Below are 22973 nucleotides of genomic sequence, written 5' to 3'. Positions count from 1 at the left end.
CAGGCCCTGGGGTGTCTTTGGGGACTAGAAAAGAATAAAAGAGTAGGACGGGATTTCTAATGAAAAGGAAAGATTGTTTCTCAGGGATTCAGACTCATGATGTCGGCAGCAGTGACAGTCGGGATGAATTCTTACAGGCTCTGAGGTCAGGGCTAACAGAGGGTGGCCACAGCAGTCATGGGGTTACCAGCTGTAGCTGGAAACAATGAATCTTTGAAGGTACAGTCCAATGAGTTTACACATTAGAGTCAGTCATCGTGAGAGCATCACTCAGCTTGTAAAAACAGCACCCCCCCATGTCTTTGGAAAGGCTTTTTAATCACATCTGGAAAATAAAGTGATGATGTCACAGTGATGTCAGCAGAGCTTTTTTTGAGTTCATTAGTATAATAAAAGTGCTCAGTTATTTTAGCTGTCATGGAGGCCTAACTGGAAGGATACCAGAACTTACAGGAGGCAGTTTCCACTTTGCATTTGTGGTTGTCATTGAAAATTCCCCAAAATTAGGAGCTGAACTGCCTTGAAGGAAACATGCAAGATGTATCGTCTGTGCTATCACATGTATGTTTGCTAACTAACTTATTGCTCCGCCCCCTCAGCAACATATGGTCAAGATTAAGAGTGAAAATGCTAAACTCTAATATAATGTATCACTCAAATCTCTTAAAGTTAAGTCGAAACCTCAGCTAGAGTAAAAAAAAAACGGTTTCACATAACTTTAGTTACATCATCGCATTGAGGGAAAAAAATGAATAAAATGATGCATTCATGCTTTTAATTTGAACGTCCCAAAAACAACACAAATGGCTGTGAGCCTCATTTACACGATTCAATTCATGTCGGCTTGGCTGGTTTAAGATGCTGAGTCTGATTAAAGTCTAATTCCAGCCCTCGAAGTCTGTCTCCTACCACCCATGACTAAAACCATTAGGACCCCCAGGCTAAAATGGAGCTTTGCTGTTTGCTTCTCTTAGAGTGTGCATGCAGAAATAAGAAGACAGCAAAGTGTGTGTGAGTGTGTGTAGCAAAGTGATTTGTCACACTTGCAGCACGCTTGGCTGAACAAAGAAGTCCCCTCTGTCTGTAACATCACAAAGCCCGGCTGTCGCGACACGGCGATTGGTGGAAAACACTCCGTCTGTCATGTGATTGGCGCATAGCCCTGGGCCGGGGGGGGCGGGCAGTTATCATGAGTCAGCCCCTTTTTCTACATGAGCTGAAGGAGGAAGGAGGGGGTGAAAGAGAGGCTAAGACAGAGAGAGAAATGTCTCCCAACATCGGCTTTTGTACGAAGCAGCAGGTCTTAAAAATGTGAACAGAGGACTTTATTAGAAAAGTTTGCAGTCTCACATGTTACACAAAAGATACAGAGGAAATGCTAACAATATTTTTTTAATTTTATGCTTTTATTACTCAAAAATATCTGTATAAAGGGGAAATAAATTGTCTCAAGGTTCTCAACTGTCCGTGAACATTTAAATGAAAACAAAAAAAGGGTGGAAAAGAGTAACAAGAGGATCTCTCCATTATTGAAGCCCAAAAGCAACACGAGAAGGCAAAAGTATCTGAAAGTGTGTGTGTGATTCTCTAAAAATGCACTTTCAGTGTGTTTTTCTTTATTTGAATTGATAAGGAGAGGCTGGCTCGCAGATGTGAGCTATCAAAACGGATGAAAACACTATAATGAAAAACAATAATGCACAATAAAAGGAACGAAAAATAATAACCAGACAGGGAAAAACTTTACTGAAATACTGTAGTGAGGGTACATGAGTGTGTGCAGGGGCACACCGGGTCACAGCGGGATTCATGCCACCGCGTTAGAAGCGTCTGTAGTAGCGGTGCGGCGGCCCGTAGTGCATTGGCATGTCCATCACGTCCATGTTGTGCTGATGAAGGTTGAAGGGACCGGGGTTGTGGTTGTGGTGGTGATGGTGGTGGTTGTGGGGGTGGTTGTTGTTGTTGTTATTGTTCAGAGGGGGCAGGTGCTGCAGCGGGGGCACGTAGGGCGCCGGGCGCAGCCGTGGCATGATCACCTGGGGGTAGTGCGGCGGTGGCGCCGGTGGGTAGCGGGGACGCGGAGGGACGAAAAGGGGAGCTTGCACTGCCTGGGGGAGAGGAGCGGGCGGGGGGTTGGGAATGGGTGGGTTTTCTGCGGGTGGACCGACACGGGGCCGCTTGGTGTCTGCGATGGGCTCCGGTGGAGGGCCGACTCTCTTCCCTGAATTATCTGAGAGGAGAATGAAAATAAATAAAAGGATCGGTGAGGTGCACAATGTTTCCCTCGCGCCTGTCCTTCACAGAAACCACACACAGGATACAGTCATGCAACTGCTGCCAGCACGCCTGAATAAATAATAGTCAAAGAGATGAAGAGGAAGCAGCAGAGAGGAAGAGTGTTGTCGTGGCAGTGCCACAGTTTCCTGCCAAAGAACATAATTCAGTGCAAACTGAGCGATTAATAACAGTTTTATGAGTGCCAGCATTATTTAATATTGTTATTATTATTAGGGGCTTTTTGCTGTTATTATATAGTGCAGGGAAGAAGAGAGCGGTGCGGAGAGAGACACAGCAAAAGGGCCACTGCACTCAGCCTGACGCCGTATGAGCTAAAGCTCATCGTTTTCAGAGCCCGTTTTTATTACTGACCTGTGCACTTCTTATTCAGCTCCGCCTCCCCTTCCTTCTGGATCTCCTGAATGATTCGCTCGTCATCTTGCTGTTAAAACACAATACACAGAGAAGTTGACGCATTTCCAAAAACGCTGTTGCCATTATTACTTGACCTTAAACGGCTGAGCTGGTTCGTGTGTTAAATGGTCGTTAACCCGCCAGACTACAAAGTCTGCATTATGTAGTTTCCTAAACCAAACTATTTCCAGTAGCTAGAGCACGCTTTACCTCCTGCTCTGTGCTACATGTGACCGAGGACAGTAGAGGATGAGCTGGAGCTTCTCCAGCTCATTAACTGACTGGAAACTAATGGCTGCCTTTTGGTTGCCAGTGATTCTGTAGCCAGGCCGCTGTGGGTAGCCACGGCCTCAGATGGTCAAGGTCAAAGTGCAGTGGGAAACAGAACAAGAATTAAGATCTGTGATTATGTGAGTGTTTTGAGTTTGGAGCGCACCGTGGGGTCGGTCCAGAGGGAGCACTTGCGGCAGTGGCGGCAGGGAGCGCCGGGAGACCGGGCGTGCTGGCAGAAGTGGTTGTAGCCGGTGATGGGCTCTCGGCAGAGGTAGCACATGAAGCTGCCGCAGCGGCACGACATCCGGTTGCAGCCCTCCGATTTGACCAGGCCCGTCCCGCACTTGACGCACTTCCTCACCCGAGCTGCCGTCATGCGCTCCTCGCTGCACCACAGAGACAGAGTTTAGGAAAATGTGATAGGAGAGGATCGGTTTTGGGACAGAGACATTTTCTGTAAATTAACAGCAGGACTAGCATGTGATATCAAAGATAACTTTAGAAGTGTATTAGGATTAAAAAATACATGCTGGACACAAAATGAAATGTGATGAAAGGCTTAAGCATGTGGTGTTTATTAGAGGATGCCTGTGTGACACCAGTCCTGATGATATGCAGTCCTTAATTTTCTTGTTATTTATCTGATAAAGGGCAGAGAAGAAGAGCTTCTGTTCTGGAAGCAGACAAAAAACAAAAAAAGACAAAAACAAAAACATGAGAAGCGATCCTGCCCTAATGAGCCCTGAATGTGGGGTTTGTTCCTCTGAATGGAGCAGAACAAACTCCTGCTACTATGATTCCCTTTTAGTTTTGTCCTGTTAGAATCATCAGACCCTGATCCTCTGATCTGTCTACCAGGCCGCTTCCCGTCTCCTTCAGCGCCCGGAAGTAAGACGATCTGCGACCGGCTCAAAACAGGAAGCACTGCCTCAGGGCCCGCTGGGCCTGCAGGAAGCAGCCAGCCTCTCAGTTTCCTCAAATGTTGTCCGGGAAACTAAAGTGTTTACCCAGCATCCTCTCTGGTAAGAGGGGAGCTAGATGTTACAGATGTTACCCCCCCCCCCCCAAAAAATGTGCCTGAACGATCACAGGCAGAAGATGAAATGAAGATGAAATGTGGAAAAGTCCTACTGACTGTCTGTGGTGGCAGAGGAGAAATGAGCATCTTATCCTTAAAGTGGCTGGTTTGAGTCAAGAAAGAAGAAAATGGTATAAAATCCCATCAAATGCATGAAAAATCTGAGCCATCCTGAGCACTCTGTACATTACTGATGAAGGCTTCCTGTGACCCACTTACAAGAGCACCCTCATGCGGATCTCGTCTCTCTCCAGGACCTCCTCGCAGGTCTTCCCCACATGCTGCTTCCACTGGACGTGGCACTTTCGACAGCTCTCCTAAAGAGAAGAAGAAGAAAAAAGACAGGAAGGGGATGTTGAGAAATAGGGTAGTGCTTCTGTGCTTTTCTGGAATTGTACCTTTCTTAGCATCTCATCAAAAGTGAGGAGATGCATCCACCCATAGTTTTCCCATTAATGCTGAGCAGGTGGTGTAGGGGGATATTACACTGCAGTCAGAGCGTCCCCCCCCCCCCACATAAACACACACACACCGCTGCCTCTGCTCAGCATGCTGCTGGTGCTGCCACTGCAGGGACTCGGGGCTTGCACGGTTAGGTGTGGCTCTCTCTCTGCGTCACTGCAGCGAGAGCGCTCGCCGCTGACTGCTCGGTTGCCTAGAAACAACAACTCCAGGCTCCAACCTTTCTTCGTCTCCTCAGCCAAAAGCGCCAAGTTAAAGGGATGTTGGGGAGTGGCGGGGTGCAGGCGGCTTGAGGCTCCCACTCTTGCTAACCCTTAGCTAAGTGGTGTCACCATAAATATTTGAGCCCCTCATCTAATATTAAACAGTGTGACAGCTGATGCAGCAAAGCATGATCCACATCTCCACCGCTGCTGCTGCTGAACCTTCCCTCTGTGTCCTGTGACCTCCTCACACATCCTTCTTTCACTGGGGGGATTTTTTTTTGTTATCATGCATGCAAGTCAGAGCTGATCTCACAATATTCAGTGAGACAGCTCTGCGTGAGCAAGGTCAGCCAGAGGCTGGTGGGGGAGAATCTATGGTTTTGGCTGGTGTTTGAGTGATGACTGCTCCCTAAAAAAGGCACAAGATCTGGATCCAGTTTAGTAGTTTCTTCAAAAAGAGAAAAAAACATTCTGAATAAAACTGATATAGAGATGAAAAGCAGGGATTCAAACCATATGGAGGTTTGGGGTTCATGATGTCAATTATTATAAAGACCCAGTGACCTAATGGATAAGCCAACAGCGTCCAGGGCTCAGGATTGTGGATTCAAATCCCATCTGGGCTGCATTTTGTCAATTTCCCAACTGTGGGACTAATAAAAGTGATCTTAACTTATCTAACCAAGGAGCCACGACATTAGAAACACTGTGTGACACTGATCTTGTAACTTGTGTTCTGCTAATAAGCTAATAAGTTGCCAAAAAGTCGATTCCGACGGCAGTGGTCTCCCAACAAGATAACTGCAAAACTGGAACATCTCCGGGACCCCGAGGAAGTGTTTAAGGTGCTGACTCAACCTGACACAACCAAGTCAAGAAAATCATCCACACACACACAAAATATGATGTCCCAGACGTCACAAAAAACATGTTAATCTGCAGGCTGGCTGATGTAATCATGGGGATGAGTTAAAGCTAAAGAGGAAAATACCCCTTTAGTCTGTGGTTAGAGAATAACTGTTAGAGATTACAAGAGAGGAATAAGCAGGAAAAGCTCAGGTGGAAGAAATATTCCGCTTAAACCTCAAAAAAAGAGCCAGAGTGAACATTCCTGGACTCAAGTGTCACAAAATACAACCCCAAATCAAAACAAGAAAACGCCAGCTCACACAAAGCCAGACAAGGGCGAGAACGACAGAACGATGAGAGATCGCCCCCTAGTGGTGACATCGAGGCCAAGGAACGAGGAGAGCAGAGCAAGCGCGCCTGTCCGAGACCTGTTTGACAAGACACTGAAAACCAGGAACACACCTGAGTTCTTATAGCGCAGCTAAAAATACAGCTGCTGATGTCACAGCCAAACCTCGTAGGGGGTGTGTCGTCCCCGCCTTCATTTACACACAGACACAGGAAAAGAAAAAGAAACGAAAAAAAATTGGAGCATAGCTGAAATGTGACAGAGGTCACAGAGATAAACACACAGCAGCAGCACCACCACAAGTTTGTCTTTCCCCCCTCTCTCCATTCATTAATTCACACTCACTGCTCCTACTATTTTTTCCCCCAGCATGTTCCAGCTCGTCTTACTCCTTCATTCACTGCTCTCCTTTTCTGCGTGCCACTCCCTAACAGCACCTCCTTCCTACTTTCATTCATATTTTGCGTCCCCTCTAAATCTTTTTCTTCTTCTCTTGCGGTGGACACTACAGCAGCCCTTATAAGGACGTGCACAGCTTCTGATGGGGTTGTTAGGGGATGTGTGTGTCTGTCTGTGTGTGTGGCTTTTGCTGCAATCAAACTCGAGTGGCATTTCGAACAGCAGGAAGGAAGGGGTTAAACCTGACATGACAAGCCATAAGCTTGTTGCTTGCAAACCCGTCACAGGACTTGCTCCTTTGAGAAAATTCATCTGATCTGCAGGAACAGCAACACTGAGACTGCAGTGCACAGATTTGCACAGTGCTTCCACTTCCATTGTCTTACATATCACATTCCACAGCGAGTAATCATGGACAGGCCGGGGACAAACCTGTGCAAATGTCCTCACAACCACATGTGGAATATATTAAATGACTCGTGGCATGCACACAGCATTGTGTGTTTGTGTAGGTCAGACAGAGCCAGGGCAGAAGGGGAGAAAGGAAAAAAAAACAAGAAGGAGAGGACAGAATCTGGGTCAAATTTGATGTGAACCACATTTGAAATGGACGAGGAAGTGTGACCAACCAGTCAGAAACCAGTATGAGGGGAGTGGACAGCGTGGCTAGCCAATGAGACGGCAGTGCGGAAGAAGGCGGGTGGGCTTACGGAAGTGTGTCAGTTACATAATGAGGCCCCTCCCTGCTTGAGATTGAGCGGGCTGTGGGGTAGACTGTACAGTGTGTATGGAAATAAAAAACACACACACACGTGAAAGCAAGAGAGGAATTAACACCTCAATATCACCCGTCTCTTATTAAACACTGGTGATAATACCAGCGTGTGTGTGTGATGGGGGTTTCCAGGTAACAACACACATCCCAATTCTAAGTGGAAGTGGAAGCAGTTTTTTTTGTGGCATACATAAGCAAACATATCTGTGAAGCATGGACTCTGAGCTTCAACGTGCTGGCTTTAAAAGCTGACTGAATTCGTTTTGCACTGCAGATGAATCACTGAGCAAGGATCAGACCCAAAGTTATCTGGAGCATGTCTAACTTTTAAGTCTCTGGGTGTGTGAGCTTGTAATGAGGTGCAGCTGTGCAGTGATGCTGCATGGCCAGCCACTGCAAGCCTATGGCTCCACCTACAGGCTGCTGGCAGGAATTGCATTGCATTTCTATTCTTCACTGCCTGAGGGGAAAATCTGCAATAAATGCAAGCATAAAGCTGAGCCAAAAGGAGCCATCTGAGAGCCACGTGCTAATAGAGAAGCTACGGCAAAGACAAAACGCTACTGTGGAGCCACAAGTAAGAAGAACTAGTCCAGCTTGGGCCAAGTCAGCAGATGTAGGATTACAGAAGAGGTTTGCTATGGAGGAAAAACCCAGCTGGCAGATGGAAAACCTCAGGTGTAATTAAGAATCTGGTTAAAACCTCAGTTTTAGTTTCTTCCAGAGTTCCTTAAAAAAAAAAAAAAAAAAAAGGCCTCTGGGAAAGTTGATGCTGGAAACACCCTAAAATACCAAGGCAGCAAAAATGCTGAGGAGGATACCTCACATGACTCATTTCTTACTGTTTCAATGTGGTGTCTGCACTGCTTTCAGAGCTGTTTAAAGGGCAAACAAGTCTCACATTGATGTCTCACAGGCCTCCGACTGAAACTAAAACACAGTTTGCTCAAACACAAAGACAAAGTGCTGCTCTTGTATGAAAACAAGTTAAAAGGATAAGTATATCCCATTTTCAAAACAGAAAACGACAAAAACTTTTTTTTACACTTTGGAAGAGACTTTTTAAATATGGGCTCGCACCACAGAGACATGCTACACGGAGGGCACCATACAGCCAATTCACAACAACCTCTCCAGGTCCAGGTTCAGATTCTGTCAAGAGCACTCTCAGCAGAGACACCCAGAGCACCCTCCTCTCCCAGTCCACCTATTTCAGCTCATCTAGGGGACACCGAGGTTTTTGCAAGCCAGCTGAGAGATTCAGTCTGTCCACTGTCCCTACTACAGGGACGCCGCTCTTTAGGAGGTACCCAGAACACTTCACCTGTGAGGGGGTCCGGCATCCTAGTCAGATTTCCAAACCACCTCAACCTGCTACTTTTGCTGCGAGTGACAGCTCTACTCTGAGCCCTCCCCAAACGCCTGCACTCATCCCACTGGCCCTGATGGAGAGCTCAGACTCTCTTCAGACGAAGCTAATTCCTGCTGCTTGTATTTGCGAACTCATTCGTTCATTCATTCGTTCATCCACTGTCACCAGAGCTTGTGACCACAGATCTGCTCAGTCACACAACAGTGGCTGTACAGATTGCGAGCTTTACAGTTTTACTAATGTTTATGTACAATGCCGCCATCTTGGATTGTTAAATTGGGGCTGGTGGGGTTGCTTCAACTTTCCGAGTAGGAAGTCTGACTTGAAGGACTGTTCGAATCGAAAATTTCAATTGGGACCTTGGAAATTCCGACTTCAAACAGAACACACCAGAAGAACCATGTCCTCAGTCTTGGAGGTGCTAATCCGCCCCTAACCACTTCACACTTGGCTGCAAACTGCCCCAGCACAAGCTGGAGGGGCTCGCCCGATAAAGCCAGAAGAACAACCTGATCTGCAAAAAGCAGAGAGGTGATCCTGAGACCACCGAACTCGATACCATCGGCTGCACCTAGAAATTAAACCTTGTCTTCTTTTCTTCTTGACCGTGTCTCTACAAGTCTCACAGACCTGATCTGTGTGGGCAAGATCATGCAGTTTGCCTGCACTGTACAGACTAGCTTTCTGCCATGAAACTGGTTGAGCTCACCAGCTTTATACCCATGTTCTCTGTCCATGGCTACAAATTGGTTTGAAAGCGATTGCACTACTCCTGCTTCTCTTTCTTCTGCTTGTTTTTTTAGCCTTTTTCTGTCAATTACTTTGTTAGCTTACAGGTTTGGTGAAGGTGCTCCTGATCTGTGTTCTTCATCATGTGCATATGCAATGTTTTGTTGGCCAGATTAAAATCTTCAAATGGCCCAAATCTGGCCCACGGGCCTTCAGTTTGACATGAGAATTGAAAGAATGCGAGCCCATCAGTTAATGAAGGGTTTGACCCTATACCACTGTGCGAGGAGTCACATGTGCACATTTTTCTTGTATGGGTACTGACATAACCCCCTCCCCCAACTTCTCTCCTACCTTTGAGGGAATGCAAAGATAGCAGAGGTGTGTGTGTGTTTGCTTCTCTTACGGTTGTGAGCAGGTGTGAGTGCGAGATGTTTACAGAAGCAGAGCTCACAGAAACACAGAGGAAAACGGGAGGGCTGTATTTATGTAGGGAAAGAGTGTGAATGAGCCTGTGTGTGTTTCTGCCAAATAATGAAGTTTTTTTTTTTTTTTGGCTTGGAATTTGTGTGACAACTCCGGCAGACAAAGAGCATCGCCTCCCCCTGCATTCCTCAGACAGAGGGAGGAGGCCCAGAGATAAACAGAGAGGGAGCCAGAGGTGGCGACCTCGCCACATGGAACGGTTCATCATTTCCAAAAGCTGCTCATCAATCTCTCCTCTGCCTCTCTCTCTTATGGTTGTCCGGCTTCGTGTCTAGGCTGCACGGAGATGATTTATAGGTAGACACCATTTTGCTGTCACGACGCTCTGAATTATTCACGATCCAGTCGTCCACTCTTGGCTTGAAAATTTAGATTAGATCTTCTGTGCTGTAAGTACTCTTACCCAGGGTCACACCAGAAGATGTGCAGATGAGTGTCGACCTACTTTGGTGTACACGTCTTTGAGAGAGTGTTTAATTTACTTTATAAACAGAGAGAGAGCAGAAGAGCAGGACTCACCTTGCGGCACCGAGGGTTGGGACAGCTAAACAGAGACATGCCTTTGTCCAGCAACGCTGGGAAGTTGCAAAACGGACACCTGGAAGAGATCAGAGGGGAAAGGAAGATGAGAGGAAACGTACAAGGCAGCTGTATATGATAAGATGATGGCACGCTGACAGCCGATTAGAGACAGTCACACATTAAATGACTCCCGTCATAATTCAGCAACTCTGTGACTAAAAATGAGCTAGACAAAGCAGCCAGATCTTCAACATCCCACAGTAGGAGAGGCAAAGTGCTAATCATAAATAAGTTAGGCTGCAGCTAGCGATTATCAATCTGCCGACCATTTTCTTGCGGCAATTTCTCTAAGCCCCCTCCCTTTCGTTCTGTAAAAGTGAAGATGAACCATACTGAACACAAATCCACAGTCTGTGGGAAAATCTCAGCTGACTGGCTTTTGCATTACAGCTGAAATATTTTCTACTGTTCCTGTTTCCATCACCTGATTTGAATTTCCACCAACTCATGTCGTCGTGTAGACTTTGAATCTAATCCTGATGCTTTGTGTTTGCTTTGAACACATGATTGGCCCATTAGCCTAAGTTCTAGCCAATATTTAAAAAGTTTGATTTTTTTAAATGACATAATGCACAGAGCTAATCACTGCATAAAGGCTGGAGGCCACTTCTGCAAAATGACAGGGGGCTCAGGAGCCAGTTATTAAAAAATAACTGATTATCATTTATCATGATTTAATTTAATTCAGTTATATTTTTATAGCACTAAATCACAACAGTCGCCTCAAGGCGCTTGGTAAGACCCTGCAGTAGGACAGAGAAAACCCCAACGAAACAAATCAAACGACCCCCTCAAAGCAAACACTTGACGACAGTGAGAAGGAAAAACTCCCTTTTAACAGGAAGAAACCTCCAGCAGGACGAGGCTCAGAGATGGGTGGCTGTCTGCCAGTTGGGGTGAGGAGAGGGAGACAGGACAAAAGACAGACAGAGAGCCAGAGATTAGTAATAACTGATGACTGCATACAGAGGTGTGTATAAACAGAGAGAGAGTGAAAAAAGCTGAGTGAAGAAGAAACACTTGCAGTGCATCATGGGAAGCAGCCTAGGCTTATTGCAGCATGGTCACCAGGGTCACCTGAAGTCCTAACTACAAGCTTTATCTGAAAGGAAAGTCTAAAGCCTAATCTTAAAAGTAGAGAGGATGTCTGTCTCCTGTCTCCTCAAACTGGGAGCAGGTTTCACAGAAGAGGGGCCTGAAAGCTGAAGGCTCTGCCTCCCATTTTATTTTCAAATATCCTAGAAACCACAAGTAAACCAGCAGTCTGAGAGCGCTCTGTTGAGGTGGAATGGTACTGTGAGGTCTTTAAGATAAGACAGGGTCTACTTACTCAAGGCCTTGAATGAAGGACTTTAAATATTGAACAAACATTAAAAGGCCCACTATTCATTTTTAAAATGGTGCATTTTCAAATTAACTGACTTTTTAATGATGTTAACTTAGTAGAAAGATTGGACACCAGGCTAAAAGATGAGCCTTATGTCCCTATGCATCTGTAAACATTGCTGGAATCTCTTTATTCAATTTTATTAAGTCAATTAAAAATCTGTTTGTGGACAAACTGGCACCTCGAGTTATCAGTTACTTTATTATACCTATAAATCTGGGAGCTACCCCCACACACACTTACCTCACTAACTCATCTGCACAGGTGGCAGCAACCGCCTCCTCCGCCTGCCTCTCGTAATATTTACACAGTATATTCTCTGGTAGGACCTTCTCCAGCTCACACACAGGGTAGGAGCACGGGCAGCCCCCCTCCATGCAGCTCAGGTCCGACTACAAGAAGAGGACGGAGCGCGACTTCATTACAGAGCAGAGACGCTGCACGTTCACAGCCACCTCCAGTTTAACTGACCATTATTATGACACATTATTAGGTACAACAGTGCGGTCAGATGAGGCGGATGAAAAACACACGACAACCTTTTAATCCAAAACAATGCAATACAATAAATACCAGTACCAGCAACAAGGCACCTAATAAATAGGAAAGCCTTTATTTCACAATGCTACGTGGACAACAAACATTGATGATATTGCGAAATCTGCGCCCCAGCTCATTTTCAATCTTGACATTTATTTGACAGCTCATCACTCAAAGAGGTGTGTATTATTATAGCATTAGTCATTTATAGTTGCCAAGCAACATTACCAGTTAAGTCATATTGAAAACAGAAAATGTCTGCGCGTACCTTCCCAGAGCCGAACACCGCCTCCTGAGCGTATTTGACCAGGCACTCTTTACAGAACAGGTGACCGTCCGAACACTGCGTCATCTTCTCAAAAGCAAACTCCCCAAAACAGCAGCCACACTCAATCAGCTGACCATCCTGGAAAAACAATCGTAACACATCATAAGTCAAAAACCTCACATTAATCAGAAAAGTGTAAATTCTGACAATATCTAAAATGAACCTCAAATGAAACCAGTACATTCTGCAAGCTAACAAGTTTTATACTGAATTTATTACAAAAACTTTTGAAATACAGAATATGAGGCAAAAACAGACATTGTAGAACAGGGGTCCCACACTCCAGGCCTCAAGGGCCGGTGTTCTGCAGGTTTTAGATCTCACCCTGGGTCAACACAATTGAATCAAATGATTAGTTCATTACCAGGCCTCTGGAGAACTGCAAGACATGTTGAGGAGGTAATTTAGCCATTTGAATCAGCTGTGTTGGATCACGGACACATCTAAAAACTGCAGGACACCGGCCCTCGAGTCCTGGAGTTGGGGACCCCTGTTGTAGAATTCTAAAAAGCTTAAATTTCTGTATTCTGTACGACCACATTTATTCTTCAACACAGTCTGATCTCTCTTAGGCAGCTTTCTTGTCATTTCTTTAAATTGTCTTCAGGAATAGTTCTCCAGGTTTCTTGAAGGACATTCAAAGCTCTTCTTTGGACGCTGACTGCCTTTTGTTCCAATCCATGACTGATACTTTCCATTGCGTGTTTTATATCTAGGTTTGTTTTAACTGCATTGCTGGTGTGTTTGGGATCACTGTCATGCTCAAAGGTTAACTGTTTCAGGTTAGATACTGACTAAGATGCTCAACTCCACTGGCTGTAATGCAGCCCCAAACTATCACAGACCTCCAGCATGTACTGCAGATCTCTCTCCACAACTTTACTGAAATAATTAACCAAAAAAAATTACTTTTGGATTTGTCACTCCATCAGACCTGTTGCCACTGATTTTCAGTCTAGCTTTTGTGTAATCTGGCATACCTCAGTCTTTTTCCTTTTTTTTTTAAAACACATTTTCCTTCCTGAAGAACAGCTTGGACTGAACCACCACTCACAACCACTAGCACTTTATATAGCCTCTGTAGAAATTATCCACATATCTCACTTATCTTAACTGCACTACTGTATAGTTCTGTGTAAATAATCATTCTGTACATACAATAATTTTTAATCCTACCTACAACTGTTTATAACTTGCATAGTTCACATTTCTGTATAACTGTATATCTCATATTTCTGTATAGTTTTTTATTTCATATTCTGTTTAGTTTTTTTTCATATTTATATCCTGTTCATAGCCTGTACATAGCTTGTACTCACTACAGCCTGTACATACTTATAGTTATAGCATATTCATAACATACTTCATACCGTGTACATTATAACATACCATAATAGACCCATTTCTGTAATATACTTACATATCTATATTATTGCTAATATATATTGTAATATATCTATATCATGGCTAAAGCACTTCTGGATGGATGCAAACTGCATTTCGTTGCCCTGTACCTGTGACATGTGCAATGACAATAAAGTTGAATTCTATTCTATTCTATTCTATTCTATTCTATTCTATTCTATTCTCAACAGCCACCCTTCCACTAACACCATTTCTGATGATCCTTCAGTGAACAGTAGATGGATTAGACAGATTAATTAAAGGGCTAAATGAATCTCTCAGGTCGTGTGTTAGATCCTTGCTTATTTCTTCAGGACAACTTTCGGATACTGAAATCTGCTATAGATACTTCTTTAGACCTACCACTTCTTGTTTCATTCTCAACTTCTCCAGTTTCTGCACTGCTGACCAAGCCAAGCTGGACAGGTTTTCAGGTAATACTTTGGTATTTTTGCTCTAATAAAGTGATTCCCAAAGTATTACCACCTGTCAAACTGTGTTGTATTTGATATTTTTTAGTAGATTCAGTGAAAGAAATGGGAACAAATACGTTTTTTGTGACAGACTGCTGGCAACAAAGTAGCTAAAGATACAATATAAAACTGGTTCTAAGCTAAGTTTTCTGTTATGTGTAGACACAACACTGGTGTCACAGAAGCTGCCTTATCATTATAATTATCTTTAATACTATTATTATTATTTAAAAGCTTGATTGAAATGAGTGAAAAGGGAGCCAAATGTCCAAAGAAAAGCATTGAAAGAGCTTTTGAAAGTCTCAAAACCACGTTAATTAAAAAACAAAAAAACATCTGGCTCTTTGGCAACACCATAAAAAGAAATGCGGGGTGTCTCAAGACTTATTCACAGCACAGTGTTATCTGGAAACATCACTGAAAAGCCACTTTAGACTGAATCAACAGATAGAGATGCAATGTGATGAATCCTACCTTCTTATACTCATCTTCATTGACCTGAAGAGCAAGGAGGAAGTCCTCATGCTGGACACAAAGACAGAAGGGAGAGGGAGAGAGAGAGAGAGAGAGAGAGAGAGAGAGAGAGAGAGAGAGAGAGGCAGTTGGTTAATTGGTGAAGATCGGGTGCACGAGGTAAGGTGTAAGCCAACATGATGTAACACTTTTCTAACTCTGCAGAGAGTGACCTGAAAACAGAGTCCCTGGGACTGAACTGGCTCCGCTGCTGGGCGTTTGGTGTATGCTAATTTACCTACTGACTGTGCCCAAGTTTGACTGACATATTCACCCGCTAAGTGCTTGAAATCTAAATGACTGAATTCAGAAATCTCTGTATTCCATGTTATGCAGCACATCACAAGGTTATCAACATTTGTGAAGCAGCTCTATGCAACATATCCAACCATTATAATTATTCTATTCGCTGATGCAAGACGCCTTTAATATACTAACTGAGCAGCACCACATTATTCCCTGGTCTTCGAACAAATGCAGCTTCTAACAGTGGAGCTGTCCAATTAGTAACTTAAATCCTCAAGTGGCAGATAAATACAACCGCCTGTGCAAGGCAAGAAATAATCATCATGAAGCTGACTGCACAATATGAAGTTCGAGACTAGTTCCTATGAGCTTCAGCTTCACTATGCGGTTCTATCACCTGCTAAATGGTTGATGGCACAAACAAAATAGGGAGAGGATAGCTACTGGTAATGTACCACAGACAAGGGAAATAGTGGACAGTGGAAACTGTATTCAGCAAAAAAAAAAGGTCTGGTAAACAGAAGCAAAGAAGGTGAAGAGGGAGAGTGAAAGAGACCAAATAAAAAAAAGAACGAGCTTTGGATACTGGATGGAGAGAGCTCCAGGACATGAGAGGGATTTAAAGCAACATAATTAGCCCCATATACCCGAGGGCTTTAAAAGCCAAAGCTATCCAGTCTTTGAGAGAGTGGTGCAGGGTGGGGAAGGGTACAGTGGGAAAAGCTAGAAAGAGTGCTTGCTATACAAATGAGTTAATGCATTAGAAAGCTACTGTTTAGATAAGTGAAATATATCATTATCTGTTAAAAAAAGAAGGCTTGTAGAGTTCAGGGTTTTCTTGCACAGAGGAATTCTTGGTGCAGACAACAAAGAGGTTTTTACACAGCCATAAACACCCTCGCAAGGAATGTAAGGTAACACAGACTTGCCTCCTTTATACTCCATGAGCCAATTATGGTTGTTGTGCTCAATTCACCCCCCCCCCCCACCCACCCCACATAGGGCCATTCTGGGCTATAAAAATTACGATAAATGCAACAATGAAGGAAAACAGAGTTCCCGAGTGAGTGTATTTGTGTGTGTACCTCTGCCCATTCCTTGGCCTTCTGCTGATAGAATGCAAGCTCCTTCTGCACAGATGCCTCCAGACTGCTGTATGTCCTGCAGTACCGACGGTCATTCTCCAAGAAGTACATCCTCTTGTCAAACTTAACCGAACCTGGAGGACAAGGAAGAAACCAGTTACTGAGAGTTTCCACTGTCTTGTGAAAGCAATTTCTGAATGTGCAAAACAGAAATAAGTAAAAGATGCAAAAACAGGTGCATGCTAAAAGTTTTCTCACCGTGCTCAAAGTGGAAATCGACGTAGCAGCGTTCCGAGGTCCTGCTCCGTCGTTTCTTTCCCGACGGGTCCCCTGACTCTTGCCACTTCTTCAGAGCTTCACATAAGGCCTGGGAAGAAGAGCCAGGGAGAGTTGAAAGGTACGACAGCAAAGAAGACACAGGAAGCATGGTGCACTCTCAGATGGGACTTTAGGTACCTTGCGTGTGATTGCATAGTGTCCCTTCAGGGCGTTGAGAGCCCATTTAATGTCCTGACAGCTGAGCATCCTGAAATCTGCCATGAGCAAGTCAGCGGCCTGCATCACAACTTCAGGTCCCACCGCGCCCAGCTTGCCATAATCAAACAAGTCCTCGGTCACCTGAAAGACCGCAAACATGAAAACAGACACTTAAATATAGGATTCACAGATAATATGAAGCTGTAGTGAGTGATCGGCTTGAGTGGAAAGGTAAAATAAATAAATATCATTAAGCCTCCAGCACTTAAAAGTCAATTCAACAATGAAAAATTGCAGTGTTTACTTGCACTAACAGCTACACCCTGACACAGGCAGTCATAGCTAATAGCTGTCTGCTAGGCCTCACCTCCATCAATTTGTACACCGAAGTGAACCTCTTCCCTACATTTACATCGGAGGAGCCATCTGGGACATTTTTTTTTGAATAAGCTCAAAAATAAAATGACCTGCTCTGAGATACAGCCCATCCAAAAGGATTGTCCCTCAGTTTTGCTGACTGAAATTCTGTTACTTCAGAAGTCCACCAATTAGTAGATATTATGGTCTGATTGTTGCAGTTAGCTAATAACTTAGCACTCAACCCTTTGGTCTTAATATAATCACTTCTGACATCAAAATCCCCCAAAGAACCCAAAAAACAACTGAGGCTTCAAAATGCAGAGTCTAAAGCCAACTGGTGATGTCACAATGGCTACATCCATCTTTTATATACAGTCTATATTTACATACAGCATCGTTTATTTGATTTAATTTTGTTTCTAGACGGAGCCTCAGCACATCCATTTCATTCTACAACAAATGTGTCAACACTCTTTAACCACATTATAGACATAATCTGATACCAGAAATAGTTCCATTAGAAAATATAATGGTCTACTCAGCTTGAATTCATGTAACGAGGAACAACCTCTCTGTTATTAATTTGTATCTACACTTTACATAACTGTCCTAAAAGGGCTTTTAAACCCTGACCCACAGTGCGAGAGCCTAGCTTACGTTGCACTTTTTACTGATTGAAATTCTACTGTTTGCACATTAACACCATTTACACACATTTTCTGTGCATCTAACACACACACACACACACAAAGACACCTGCCTCATTTTGGGTGCCTCCAGACTCTAGTAGGATGCTGGTGGGAGCTGATGTGGCCGCTGCCGTGTCTTTCCTCGGATAATCTTGAGTCTCCAACAGCAGGTTACAGATACTGGGAACAGAGCAGAGGGGGGGGGCTGCATGTGTACAAGCTCTCACAAACATTCACGCAGTTACAACTGTGCACAACGGCAATCATCTCATATGTGACCACCTACACCCTCTTTATGACGCTGTGTAACATACACGTAAAACAGAATGCAATAATTTGCAAATCCTTTCGAAGCATAAAGGTACTACCAGAGAGTTTCAAACTGTACTGCTGACAAATATCAAGAAAATCGAGAAAAATCGTTATACTATCAGTCCAGAGCCCCAAAACAATAATATTAAAGGGGCACAATCTTCACAATTCTGCAGTAAAACAAACAAACAAAAAAACCCAATCACTGCATGGCCTAAGTGATGGACAGAGTTTGAATGAAAGTTAAAACTCGACTATGCCAGAGATGCTGCCGACTACTCTGGACTCTGGGCTCTGAGGAAAAGGGGAAAAGTGCCCTGTGATCAGACCAGTCAGTAACTATCTTTACCGTGTACTCTGCACTAAAGCAAAAAGTTTTAAATCAGCTATTTTGATCAGTGTACAGATCAAGACCCAAGATCCGTGACGATACAGACGTACATATATGAAGGCATCACTAATACTGGAGAAGGTTCTGCTTATTTCAGCTAGACAATGGGAAACCACATGTTGCACAAAAATGATATCAATAAAGTATACATTATTATTATTATTATTGTTACATTATTATATATTATACATGTAACCACTTGAAACTGCAGCTTAGTGTCCAAAAACTTGCAAAGTGCTGATAAAAGAAGAAGTGACACAAAAGAGAGGTAGATGTGACCTTGTCCCAACTTTTTCTGAATGCGTTCTTGGCATAAATTCCAAATGAACAAGTGTATTTAAAGAAAATGCGATTTCTCAGTTTCATCATTTCTCATTATTTCCTTTTTGTATTAAACTATTCTGAATTAATCACAGACTTTATATGACTTGCAAATCACTGCATTCTGTTTTAAAATTCACATGTGTCACATTGTTTGGAACATGGTTACCCAACAAGATATATGTATCTATTTTTAAAGCTCTACATTAAGGTAAATTAGATAAGATGATTCTTACACATTCAAGTCTTTCACATTATTCTTTTGGATCAGTTCTGCTACATAGGTTTCTTGGACGTCTGGGAGTAGATCCAGCTGTAGAGGATATTCAAAAAGTTGAGTTGAGCATGGCCGAAAAGAAGAATGGGGTTGGAACGGATGAAATGAGAGACAACACAGCACAATTACACTCATTTAACTTTATAACAGATAATAGAGATGCAAACAATTTTCGTAATGAGATACTCACAACACCACTGATAAGGGCCCTAACGTGAGGCTGGTGCTCTGGTCTCTCCTGTTGTGCGGAGGGTCCAGGCCTTGCATCCTCTATCTGGGGAATTTCCTCTGGTGCTGGAGGCACTGCGACCAGATTAACTCTTTCTGGGTTCTGACCCAGAATAAGACGTGCTTCTTCTCTGTTGTGGGGGACTGAAGCTGCGGGAGCAGGAGGAGCTGGGGGAGCAGGAGGAGGGTTAGAGTTCACATTATGTACCCTAATGTTAAGTCTGTTGGCTGGCTGAAGCACACCCGAGGGACCAGCCTGAGCTGGAGGGTTTGGAAGGGCATTTTTGGGTGCCTGGCTCCCCAGGATGATCCGGTGACCTGCTTCTGGAGGACCCAGTCTCTCTGGGGCTGCAGCTATTAGAACAGCAGGGGGCATCCCTGGTATAACCTGAGGAGGTTGAGGAGGCTGGGCTGCAGCCTGGGCAGGGGCCTGAGCCAGGGGCTGCGGCTCAATCTGAATGAGATTGCCCTGCATTTGTCTGACTGGCACAGGCTGCAGCAGACCCTGGGGCTGGGTTATTAGAGCCGAAGCTTGATTTGGCTGTGGTGGAAGAACAACTAGCTTCACCTCCTTCAACTGGATGAGGTGGGGCTGCACTGACACTGTTCCACCAGACTGGAACAGTGAAGTACTAGGCTGAGGGTGTGTCCGTATACGAGATGGAAGATGTGCAGACGAAGTACTGGCCTGAGGATTGTCTTGCGTAAGGCTACTGGTGCCAGCCTTTGCTTGAGTCTTTGTAGAAGAACTTGAAGCAGTCACTGCAGCAGCACAAATATAGTGTGTGGCACTGGCAGAGGAGTTTGCGTGATGCTCCAAACGTAACTGTGCTGAGGAGCCAGGTTGTTGATGCGATAGTCCAGATGTGCTAGGCTGAGGCTGGACAAGCACTTGTTCAGGTACTTGTGCAGGTATTCTGGATGAGATGGTGTTGGCCTTGGCATTTGTGGAGGTAGATGGGGTGTGGACAGAAGAAAATGCATGGAGCTCCCCGCTTGTGTCTGCTGATGTACCGTCATGCTGCTGTGAGTTTGTGGTCAGTTTTGGCTGGGAGAGTGATGAAGGGCCGGGATCCAGCAGTGTGTTTCCAGATGTGCTCGAGTGCGCCAGAAACTGTACTTTTATGGCTGCTTGGGGAGACGTGGTTCCCTTGGCATCTCTGGAGGTAGAGGGGGCACAGGCAGGGACTGGGTCCCCTGCGGAAACCCCAGAAGATGCGCTACTTTGACCTACAACTTTAATTGGGTTGTGCGAGGCCCCGCTCCATTTCGCTGCTGGGCGGATCACATGTCTGCGCGCAGGCGTTAACGGCTGAAGAGAGAGCAGAATAAAACCCCCCCAAAATTTATTTGAACATATATGAATAAGTCACAAGTGACATACACAAAGAAAGGTTTAAGAATAATCTGCATCAGTTACCTCCAATATGCTGACATCGTCGTCATCTGCATCGTCGGGGACTAAAACGGGACTGCTGGGTACAAGAGTCACAGGCTCTTCATCCGAGTCATCAGAAATAGTGATGAGCTCTCTCAGATGGGAGCGTGAGCCTGCACAGACACACGCACAGCGGAGTTATTAAACGATGCATTTACAGTGGATGTAAAAAGGGACATTCACTGCATCGTGTGGAAATTTAAGACAAAAGAGATGAGCGATTGCAACATGAGCTAATGCTGTATTTCTTTGCAGAAACTGTTAGTTCATCAAACAACTAGCAGAGGTGCTGCACTTCCTCCTAAAAAGCACAAACATGAGGTGTAGATGCGTGTGTGCAACAGGTCAAATACAAGAAAGTTGTTGGACCTCTCAAAGCATAAGCAGAACATTTACATCTTTAAATAAGAAGCTCTGCAAGTCAAGCTATTCAAGCACATTTTGATAATTGTTTTTAGCTTTTTATTAACATACTGTTACTAACCTGAACTTTATAAAGGTGCTGGCGAGTTTATTAGATCAGCAAATTATTTTTTTTATGTAGTTTATGCAAAAACATGCATGCTGTAAGGCTGACTTGAAATTCTAAATTGACCATAAAGCTTGATTTAGACTTCTGATTGAGATTTACGGAATGAGTAGAATTCGAGTGTTAGTGTGAATGGTTGTCTGCCTCTATGTGTTGGCTCTGCAACAGACTTTTGACCCTTCCAGGGTGTACTTTGCCACAGATGGGAAAGGCTCTAGCCCTTTCCATGACCCTAACTTGGATAAGCAGAAGCAAGCAAATGGATAGATGGATATAAACTATAATCATGTATCGTGGAGACAGACAATTGTGTCTACATGCCAGTGTGGATGTGAAGTCTCACCTTGGCTGCGGTGGACGTTGAAGCTTGCCAGGTGAATGACGTCATCATCGCTGCCTCCATCTGCCATTGTGAAACTACACTTAGCAGCTCCCTGAATCAGCCCACATACACAATCACTGCTCAATCAGTAACATCTACGCCCACACACACAGACAGACACACACACATACAGAGAGTTATGTTTCCATCAGAGGACATTACATACACTCACATTACTTTCCTGCAGATTTACCATAACCATAATCACTGCCTTTTAAACCCTTACCACAAACAAACTCTTCAAACGAAAATAGATTCGTGTTATGGGAACTTGTTTTATTATTTTTTTCTCGTAAAAAGGAGGCAAGTCCCTTCAATGTGACTTTATATAACCATTAATTTCTATCGTTAGCGTGTGTGACACGCGCACAACACTATCACCCTGCTGGTATTCCCCTGGAATCCAGCAAATGGTTTCAGTTTAACATTTGTCACATTTACAGAAAACGAGGAGAGCTGGACTCCACCCTAAGAACACAACTAATCTAATCGCACAGGCTACTAACGACTCAGGAGCACACCAGTGACTCCCCCAAACACGTTACTAAAGAGAACTCAACAAAGACGGAAGCTCCACGGGGGAACAGAATGCTGAGTTGGGCTCATTTAAATCACCGCCGAGGAATAACATTAGCGTTACTACTGATGTGTTCGCCAGCACAGTCGTGTAAACAAATATGTGCTAACGACCTGTATCGGCTTTACTTGCGGGCGCAGCTCTGATCGTCCTCGATCTGATCAAAGGTGGCACAAATCTTCTGTGTTGTTAAAACAGGACACGCTAACCCAGCGACAAGCTGCCTGTACTCGTCCCCCGCACTCGTCCCCCGCACTTGCACCGCTTTCCCCGCCGTGACATTAGGTTTAACACGGCCTTTTTAGCATCAAGTTTAAGGCGGTGTTTGAAAACAAGCATCCCATCACGGCTATCGATCATTTCCGCTGACACAAACAGAACAAACTGCTCTTAGCCAAGCTAGCATTCGTTAGCTTGGCATGCTAGCTAGCCAGACTAGTTAGCTGACTTGTGCGAGGCTTCCTGTCCACAGAACCGCTTCAAACAGTCCCCACACGGCTCCAAGTCACAACACGAGAATATACATGTAGAAAAGTACTATACCGCAGCTCCGTCTTGGTTCACGAGTACAATACGCCTTCTTGGTCAAGTGACAAACCGTGAATAACGAAACAAACTGCCAAAACAAGAACAGCAGAAACGTCACGACGTTAAAAACACCCAGTCACCACGTTCAGACGGCCTGTGGGAAATGTAGTCCCACCCACACTGATTCTTCAGCAAGCGTTAAGCCCAAGATACAAACGTACCCATTCTGTCGTGAAA

At 44.4% G+C, this 22973-nt stretch overlaps 1 protein-coding gene across 2 annotated transcripts; it reads right to left on the bottom strand.

Moving 5' to 3' along the window:
- Positions 1-1308: 1308 nt before the first annotated feature.
- On the bottom strand, positions 1309-22898 carry rnf216 (ring finger protein 216). 2 transcript variants are annotated; one of them, XM_039610897.1, is made up of 17 exons: positions 22752-22898; positions 21593-21726; positions 20703-20833; positions 19245-20594; positions 19014-19090; positions 17825-17933; positions 16684-16845; positions 16486-16594; positions 16228-16361; positions 14858-14908; positions 12447-12584; positions 11882-12030; positions 10189-10267; positions 4262-4359; positions 3128-3350; positions 2650-2719; positions 1309-2230 (listed from the first exon to the last, which is right to left on the bottom strand). In XM_039610897.1, the coding sequence occupies exons 2-17, from the start codon at positions 21657-21659 to the stop codon at positions 1821-1823; spliced, it is 3357 nt and encodes a 1118-aa protein (XP_039466831.1). In that variant the 5' UTR covers positions 21660-21726; positions 22752-22898; the 3' UTR covers positions 1309-1820. The 2 variants fall into 2 exon arrangements, with proteins under 2 accessions (XP_039466831.1, XP_039466832.1); XM_039610898.1 differs by lacking the exon at positions 22752-22898 and adding an exon at positions 22322-22706.
- Positions 22899-22973: the final 75 nt, after the last annotated feature.

Source organism: Oreochromis aureus, linkage group 4, assembly GCF_013358895.1.
Source record: "Oreochromis aureus strain Israel breed Guangdong linkage group 4, ZZ_aureus, whole genome shotgun sequence".
Lineage (NCBI taxonomy): Eukaryota > Metazoa > Chordata > Actinopteri > Cichliformes > Cichlidae > Oreochromis > Oreochromis aureus.
This window is presented reverse-complemented; position numbering and strand designations above follow the sequence as displayed.